The sequence below is a fragment of the Clinocottus analis genome, unplaced genomic scaffold (assembly GCF_023055335.1).
Source record: "Clinocottus analis isolate CAN_PGR_092001 unplaced genomic scaffold, fCliAna1.0.p SCAF_3, whole genome shotgun sequence".
Classification (NCBI taxonomy): domain Eukaryota; kingdom Metazoa; phylum Chordata; class Actinopteri; order Perciformes; family Cottidae; genus Clinocottus; species Clinocottus analis.
The window spans coordinates 2020001-2029147 of record NW_027176042.1 but is presented as its reverse complement, the minus strand read 5'-3'; the positions used below and the strand labels follow the sequence as shown (position 1 = coordinate 2029147).

At 42.9% G+C, this 9147-nt stretch overlaps 2 protein-coding genes and 2 non-coding genes across 4 annotated transcripts; all 4 read right to left on the bottom strand.

Moving 5' to 3' along the window:
• Positions 1–470: 470 nt before the first annotated feature.
• LOC137796383 (golgin subfamily A member 7-like) lies at positions 471–3482 on the bottom strand. Its single transcript, XM_068594286.1, has 6 exons — positions 3422–3482; positions 2843–2965; positions 2608–2760; positions 2393–2494; positions 1549–1606; positions 471–1307 (listed from the first exon to the last, which is right to left on the bottom strand). Exons 1-5 carry the CDS (start codon positions 3428–3430, stop codon positions 1559–1561), a joined length of 435 nt encoding a protein of 144 aa, XP_068450387.1. The 5' UTR covers positions 3431–3482; the 3' UTR covers positions 471–1307; positions 1549–1558.
• Positions 3483–4643: 1161 nt separating this feature from the next.
• Positions 4644–7273, bottom strand: rplp0 (ribosomal protein, large, P0). Its single transcript, XM_068595025.1, has 8 exons — positions 7230–7273; positions 6848–6955; positions 6351–6526; positions 6016–6103; positions 5504–5650; positions 5207–5392; positions 4970–5110; positions 4644–4861 (listed from the first exon to the last, which is right to left on the bottom strand). The coding sequence occupies exons 2-8, from the start codon at positions 6899–6901 to the stop codon at positions 4709–4711; spliced, it is 945 nt and encodes a 314-aa protein (XP_068451126.1). The 5' UTR covers positions 6902–6955; positions 7230–7273; the 3' UTR covers positions 4644–4708.
• LOC137797825 (small nucleolar RNA SNORA63) lies at positions 5743–5871 on the bottom strand. Its single transcript, XR_011078941.1, has one exon. It is a non-coding gene; the product is annotated as a small nucleolar RNA SNORA63 (small nucleolar RNA).
• Positions 6601–6729, bottom strand: LOC137797824 (small nucleolar RNA SNORA63). The gene has a single exon (XR_011078940.1). It is a non-coding gene; the product is annotated as a small nucleolar RNA SNORA63 (small nucleolar RNA).
• Positions 7274–9147: the final 1874 nt, after the last annotated feature.

The window sequence follows — 9147 nt, the reverse complement described above, 5'->3', positions numbered from 1 at the left end:
CTTCAGTCGTGCATCTTCCGGAAGTAGATGTTGGTTGGTTTTCCTTTCGAAGCGGCTACATATCCGGTCTGACTTTTTCACAATAAAAGCCTGCTTTTTTATTCTTCTTTTTAATATATCCAAAAAATGCAGCGATTATTTATGTGGTGATAAATATTCAAACCAAATACTGGGTTTGTATGGACACTTGTTTCTGATACTGTGATGAAATTATAAATATCCTGCAAGTCATAATGAGATACTATAAAAATAAGGACTAAGCATCCCATAATAATGACTTGAGATAGTAAGTCATAATTATGAGATGCTATTATGAAATTATGACTTCATAACAAGCATAATTAAGATTGAGACTGAGATGTTATGTCATGAAATGCTGAGTCATAATTATACTACTGCGTATTCTTTTCAAAGCCTTATGCACTGTTTAAAAAAAATAAAATAAAGTTAACCACAAGGAGCTATGTATCTCTCGGGCAGAAGAGGTCTATTTATTTAGATAAAACAGAACAATATTTGTAAGAAAAGTAAACCAGCTGCATCAAACACCAACAATAGCAATCATCTGTGGCGTTGAGTGTTTAAGGTTTCTGTGGTGTTTGGGGATCACGAAAAAGGGGATGACATTCGCAATATAAATGGTGGATCTTATGAGAAATATGGAATAGGAATGGAATATGATTTGGGATATTTTGTGATGTTGTACTATGACACAGATGGAAATATGTCAAAATCTACCAGGTCATGCTGTTAAATTGTTATTGGTGTATAAACAGTATACATGCTCCATCTTCTGTCATAAAAATCCAGCTCAGAACTTCAGAACTGCATATTTCTCCGTCACATTCATGCACTGATAAGAAAACATTTGCCTCAAAAAAAAGGCTACAACCAGCATGTCAACACTGTGGAAAACTGCCCACAACAGGAATACGGTTTACAGACTGTGCCAACAACTCTGTTAACAGTTATTGGTGACTACATACATCATTTGACTTTATATTATTTGCAAAAAAACATACACAAGTGAAATCACATATTTCCCATGGTCAAAAAGTGGCATTTAACACAGTGGCACTCTTCATAAAGACCTGTCATGATCAACTGGGACATGATTTATGTATCACTGCATATATAAAAAGACTTGAAAACACTTTTACAAACATATATGGATAGGCATACAGTAGAGTACTTATAAATAACAGAGATAAGGATCAGATCAAAATGATATACATCCATTCAGGTGAAGCGGACATCTGAACATGTGCTGCCAGACAGATGATTAGTATCTTGTCAGGGTCTTCGGCCTGAAGAGGGGTAGAAAGAAAGAGGAACAGTCTGTCACGAAGAATAGCCATTGAAGATTCTAGTGTAATGACTAATTTGATGTTTGACCACTACATAGTCGTATGACTGTGGCTATGAAGAACAAGCTTTACGGCTGGCATTAAGAAAAATCACAATATCTTGAGTTAAGGGCTACAATGGCAAATTTGAGATTCCAAAAATATGTTTTTTTCATTAAAATACATCCGAAAGACTTCATACCCGAGGATCTTTATCTTCCAGCACCAATACTTCTGTCTTCATAGATGGTAATTTCAACCTAGAGGATAGTAAGTTAAGAGAAATACACAACTCTAGATGCACATTTTGTTGTATAGTTAAAGCTAAGGTTTGTAATATTTTTTTAAACTTTTGTTTTATTTATTTAAATTGTCTATATACTCCAAAAGAAATCCATGAATCAAATGCCCTAAAATAAGAAATCCATCATCTGTTACAGGACTGTAATAACCCCAATACCTGTCTGTCTACCTCACCACCACTACTACTACTACTACTACTACTACTACTACTACTACTACTACTAGCTTGACAGCTGTGTGTACTACCAATAGCCATGTTTGTTTACGTTCTTTGTAACAGGTTTACATTCACATTGATCATTTTGGAGGGAGGCCTGAAGTGCTGCTGACTTTCTTGCTATATGTTGAACTTTAGGACCTACTGTTACTGCTGTCATTGGAAAACCGTTGGAAACACTCGGGTACGTATTTCAGTTGGATAATTCTTCAAATCTCGCGGACTCTTCTCAACATAACCAACATTAGCTTCAGACAATATTTACTTTTTCTTCACAAGGCCACGCCAGCCTTGTTTAAATTTACTACCAAACTATCTTATGGTAAAACACATTTTTTAATTAGTATGTAAAATTAGGTACATGTCAAAGAATAACCTGGTGAAGCATGTAGATTTAAATATTAATAGAGGTATCCTCTATTAATATTTAAATACATCATCAAATCCTACGGGTTAGCCTAATTTGACATCAGTATAATGTCAATCCTTTTCCACCCTACTTTATACTGCTATATGTGAAGGATACGACTCTGAGGCCTCTCTCTATGGGGTCCGTCAACAGCAAGCCTCTGGGAGCATATATCTTCTCATTCTGGTCCTTAATGTACCGAGAAATCTTCTTTAACACCTGCACAGACAGCAGAACACACATTTAAGATACACACTGTTGTTAAGTAGATCTGTCCAGCCCACCAGAGAAGGAAATTATGCTAAACACAGCATAACATTAAAACTGTTTACCTTTTCATAGTGCGTTTCCATACAGAGGAATATTGTATAGGCAGTCAGACAAGCCAGGCAGCCCTCCAAATAAGACTTGCCCCCTAGTTTCTCTGCCTCTGCATACAAGTTGTTGAGGGTCTGGATGGTTTCCTCAAACTGCTGCTTATCGAGCTGAAACAACAGTTTAGATATCAAACACAATATTTTGACAGTCCGTCAACAATCACAGCGTCCGTGATGACAGTACACGTACCCTTGACTCGAGCTCAGACGGGAACTTGGTCTGGAACCTGGAGATGGTTCCTGAGCTGTAGTCCCTCTGGACAAACACCTTGGAGGAGACAGCCGGCTGCCTGAGGTCCTGTAAACTGTGGGTCTGGACCAAGAAACTTAATTTAGGACAGTCTGCTGGCTGTGTTTAAAACACAAACTAACGCTAGCTGTAAAGACTTCAGTCAACATTACACAAGCTACGGTTGTTAGCAAGCTAATGGAACCGACAATATTTTATACTGTACTGATGACAGTTGCCAAAGATGTGACGTTGACACCTTGGAGGTGAGCTACTGCGTGACATTATGAAACAATAGCAAAATTATAATATTATTAATTAGAAAGAAACGATTCGACGATCCGCCTGTGGGCTAACGTTAGCTTACGTTAGCTAATAATATGTTAGCTGACGTTAGCTGACGCTGGAAAGTAAAGTTAGCGCCGTCCAGATTAATAAACCCCTGTAATCCTGGTCACGTTAAACATTTCGGCATCCAATTGCATGTAACGCTTAAAAAACAAAAAGACTCCCCACGTCACGTCAATAAAACCACCTTACCTCAGCCATGGTGGACGTTTTCCTGTCGCTAGCTGCTGCGCATGCGTAGTGACGCTCTAGCTCCATCGACCCAATGCGACTTCCGGTCCTTTGTTTTCAGAATAAAATATATAAACGAGGAATCGGAGTGATGTGCAATAACACACGAATAACAACGCTCTTAATTAAATGTTTCAATTGCTTTTTGTCAAACGTGGAGGGGCACAGTTTTTAATACGGGCACAAATCCTCAGAAGGGTTTATGTTTTTCAGCAATCAAACCTGTGGATTAGCACTCAAAGTGACAGCTACAGGTGTTTTGTTTACCTGCACACTTTCCGAAAGGATTTAGAGAAAACCTCATAGTTTAACTGAGTCTGAGATAAGACTACAAACTTTACCGGTTTTCTTAATTTTTTTTTGGTTCAGTCTGTATCCAAGGTTGTCAAAGGTTTAATGTTTGAATAAAAATCCTGGTTGGATACGAGTTTGTTACCTAAGGTAATTTAAGTTACTTGTGCCGTCAGGCCTCCGCCACTACAAATATTACACACCAAGTATGAAACTGTAAAAGTAGTTTGTATGATTATAGTATAAATGGTATGACTAAGAAGCTCAGGTATTTAACTGCTCAGAAGACTAGAGGTTTGTTCGATTGATGCAACGCAGTGAATGTTAAGCTCCACAACACAAAGTGAAGAAGTTAATCATGGCGCAAAACTGCAGGTACCAGACACTAACTAGTCGGGGGAGAAGGATGAAAACATTGTCACATAAATCTGTGCCTACAACTAAGAACTGCAGCCTAACAGAACCAGCTTATTTAAAGAAGTGTACTATAAATTAATTTCAGACCTCATACGACGTGAGAAATAACTTTTACAATCACTTCAAAAGGATGCAGGCAAATGTAAACTATTTCAGTCATTAAAAAATAAGTTTAGTTAACAGACATACTAGCCTTTGAACATGAAATGGTATTTGACAATTACTGACTTTAATGTCATATAAAACATTGAGACTTTTCTGGTTTATGACTGATACCTTGAACTAACCAGGATCTTGTAGGTTGCGATGAGAGATTAAATATTGTTCAAGTCATGTGTGGTTCAAATTCCAAAAGATTCCATTAGTTTCAAAGCTTACTTCTGTCTCCACCTGAAGTTTCAGTTAATGGCAACAGCACCCTGCAGCCAAACAATACAACAGTCCAATTTAAATCAAAAGAAAGTCACAAAAATAGTAGTTTTTAAAGAGACTTTATTGAATCATAGTTTTGACTCAAATCTGGTTTATTCGCTGTATTTGTTAGTCGAATAAACCGAAGCCCATGTCGTCGTCTGATCCCTCAGACTCCTCCTTAACCTCCTCCTTTGCAGCCGGCGCGGCTGCCACGGCGGCTACTGCTGCTACAGGTGCCGCGACAGCAAACGCAGATGGGTCAGCCAGGAAGGCCTTGACCTGTGAAGACAAGGTATATTGTAAGTTGTCTAATCATGCAAAATCAATGCTCACTTAAGCTCATCCTGCGCACCAACTAAGGAACAAGTTCTGAAGTCACGGACATACCTTGTCTGCCAGGGGGAAGGAGTATTCTGTCTCAACAGCGACAGCCAGGACTCTCTTGTAGCCATTGATGACAGAGTGGGGGACGGAGGCCAGAGTGGGGTAGCCGATCTCCAGACAGACACTGGCGATGTTCCTCACACCCTGAAAATATACAACGGTTAAATGACATATTCCAGCAGTTTTTAACCACTCAAAACACAATTATGAGGACTGATTTTCAGAGTCGCAGCATCTCACCTCCAGGAATTTGCCATGCAGGGAAGCCTCAGTGATGTCGAGCACCTCGGGACTGTAAACACTGCCATTGTCATACACCTGATGGATGTTGAGTCCGTAGGAGAAGGGCGAGATGTTCAGCATGTTGAGGAGCGTGGCCTCGCTGGCACCAACCTTGTCACCAGTCTTGATCAGGCCCACGTCGCTCTGAAGATGAAAGAAAAGTTTTAATGACGGACTACAGCATTTGACATTCACTTTGCTTAGATAAGCAGGCAGTCAAATTCCAGATACATCATCAATCATTTCCAAACTCACCAAGATTTCAATGGTTCCCTTAGAGATCTTTGTGGTGATACCCAGAGCCTGGAAGAAGGAGGTCTTCTCGGGACCCAGACCGGTGTTCTGGGCCGGCACAGTCACATCACAAGGGGCAATTGCTCCAGCGCGGGCTGATGCAGGTACCTGGGGTATTGATGACAGTTTAGCATGCTACTCTACTGGGACTGAAACCTTAAAGAGTACATTTGAACAGTCGCCTGGGTTTAGGGTATAATCTGTCTGAAACCATACGTGCCTGGCAGTCGAAGAGGCTGACTGACAGGTATAGCGAGGAAACAGGTTACTGTGTGCAGGGGGAACGACAAAGCAGTACTACACAAGCTGCATTGTAACTTATCCTGCATCTTGGTTTTAACACTTTAATATTTTTCCCAAATACAATAAGAATAAAATCAGCCATCGAAACAAAAGCGCAATAATTTACCATTGTGAAAGTTTAAATTTAAGCGCTTATGCAAGGTTACATTAATTAGTTACTCTGGTATTACCTTGTTGTTCAGCAGCATGTCCCGGACCTCAGTCAGATCTTCCTTGGTGAAGACAAAGCCCACATTTCCTTTAATGTGAGGTAGAAGCCTATCAAATTATGGAATCAACGGTTACAATACATGTGCAGATTATCATTTCTCCAACTAAATAAAGGGTTTAAATTGTCTGAAACCATACGTGCCTGGCAGTCAAAGAGGCTGACTGACAGGTATAGCGAGGAAACAGATTACTGTGTGCAGGGGGAACGACAAAGCAGTACTACGCGAGCTGCATTGTAACTTATCCTGCTACGTGAAAGCTCAAGTTTCCAAAAGTAAGGGAAGTACTGACTCACTTCTCCAGGGCAGGGTTGTTCTCCAGGTGGCCACGAATGGCTTTGCGCATCATGGTGTTTTTGCCCATCAGCACCACGGCCTTGCCTCGCAGGGAGAGACGGATGGTCTGCATCTGCTTGGAGCCGACGTTGTCTGCACCCACGATGAAGCATTTTGGATAGTCATCCAAAAGTTGCTACAAATACAGAGCAAGGCAAATTCAGTCAAATGCATATACACAGACACAAAAATATAAATGTACACAAAAATCTGTCTGAAACCATACGTGCCTGGCAGTCAAAGAGGCTGACTGACAGGTATAGCGAGGAAACAGGTTACTGTGTGCAGGGGGAACGACAAAGCAGTACTACACAAGCTGCATTGTAACTTATCCTGCATCTTGGTAATTTGCTTTAATAAAATAGGACTAACAGCACCCCTCCGGATAGATTTCACATGTATATACACACACGCGATACAGTCCAATACAAACGGACATGAGCAATGTCGTACTTACGATTATTTTCATAAAATAGTTGGACTTCCACGTGGCCCTGTCTTCCCTGGGCATCTTTGCAGTGCTTCCAAGGATCGCTAGTCAGCTGGTTTAAAGACAAGGTAATACCTGCAGGCAAATAAACGTGGTTTAGAAAACAGAAACACTCGACTATGCGTGGTACACCCCGCCATGCGGCCGGCTAGCATCAGGCTAGCTAGCGCCGTAACAGCAGGCCGCAACCACGTTACGTCTCACAAGCGTCCTTTGCGGCACAAAAGTAGCGCGAGGCGCTTTAACCTACGCGTCTATGACACGAGGAAATACATCCAGGACACAAATAATTATACTACAGTTAAAGTAATTATTTTCCTTTTCTGACAGCGCGAGAACAGATCCTTACCTCAAAGAGTAGGGTCGCGTGAAAGAAAGAGAACGAGGAACTGCACGAGGAGAATATATACTCACTCAGTGTCCAATCACGGCGGGGCCGTGGGCGTCAGCTGCCCGCCCATTGGCTGCTCGCCCTGTCAATTACGTCGTTTGCCCGGTCACCCAGAAAAAAATATGTTTTAACGTCCATGATGTTCCAAAACGTTGACTCGCAAAAGGAAATGCCGAAATTCACGTGTCCGAGTGATAATAAGGAGGACAAACGATGGCACAGCAGCTTCCGTCAGAGATCTGGACCCACGTGTTCGAGTATCTGTCACCGAAAGACAAGTATAGCGTCCGGGCATCATGCAAGTACTTCAAAAAACTAGCCGACCACAAATCCCTCTGGAAAGACTGGTCCGTAGTTCTGGGCTTTCGGAAGAGGTCGTACAACAGTCGGTTCTGGACCTCTCTTCAACGCAGAGAAGTCGCCAGTGTGCTGCTAAGGGGCGCCAAGGCGAAGGACTGGGAACAAGTCGGCATGCACCTTCCTTGTCTCACCACAGTGGTGGTGGACCACAGCTGCCGTGCGAGCCTGGACTGCGTGAAGAACTTCCCCAACCTGAAACGTCTGGCTATCAGAATCAGTTGCGTCGACCTTCTGCCCGATGCTGCAGCTGCAGGGTCTTACCCCCAGCAGCTGACCCACCTCAGCATGTGTGAGGTCACGTTCCCGGGTGCAGGGAGGGACACCTTGATTTACGCACTCTCCCAGTTCACACATCTTACATCTCTGGTCTGTCATCAGTTGGACATCTTCTTTGAAGAACCCATTCACATGGTCCACTCCATACTCAACTGCCTGCCCAAGCTGAAGCATCTCTCGTTGGCCATCGTGCCCAACGCCCTTCACAGTGTGACCAGACCCAACCCAGGTCCGTTGGGAGGCGCTGGTGCTGCGGTGTTGTCCAGTTTGGAGCTCATCGACTGCATCGGTAGTTCATTGCCAGATGACCTAATGAGGCTGATGCCCAGCCTGAACACCCTAGCTGTTTTCCACAGGCATCAGGAAATGCCAGGGAGACGTCAATTGCCTGGCAGCCATCACCTGAAGACGTGGCTGAGTCACCTCCCTCAGCTGTCGACCCTGGTCATCGCCAAGGGCCCGCCTGTGGAGATGTACGTGGCCTCCATCCCCGCCACGGTGACCAGTCTCACGCTGTGCGTTACAGGACTGTCCTCGGAGGACATGGCGGCTGTAGCGGCGCGGGTACCTCACCTCTTGCACCTACACATCGACCCCTGGCCCTCCCTTCTGGGATCGTGCGTAGCTCAAATCCCGCGCCTTTTCCCGAACCTCAAGGGCCTCAAACTCCGCCGCGAACAAGTACGGGAGAGAGATTTCCTTCGTCTTCACCGGCTGCAGAACTTGAAATATTTGGAGATTCTGGATAACCGCCCGCATCTGTCGGAGCTCGTCGACAAGCTTCGGGGTCTCACAAAGCACCCGCTTGAGGTCACGACCTCTCCCCGCAGGAGAGACCTGATGTCTTGTCCTTGCGTCAGTCAGGTGTATTAGATCTCTGATTTAAGCAATTCCAGACAGATGGTTCGAACCTGTCGGGATCAAATTAAAGTCCAGGTTTTTGATTTCTGTATTACATTTGTAGATTTGTTTGAAGTCGATACATCACACAGATTGTTCATGTCATTGTGAGCCTGATTTGGACATCTGCAGCCTTCTCGCACTGCACACTGTGCTTAATTTAGTTTTTTCTAAAAATGCATATTTGAAATTGGTTACATTTTTGTAAAAAAGGACTGCTGATGTGGAGCTGGCACTTATGTTCTCATGCAGCACACTGAAACAAATGTTTTTACAATATTTTGGTACAATCGTGTAAATAATTAAATATAATATATATAATAAAGTCTGGTGACTTTCC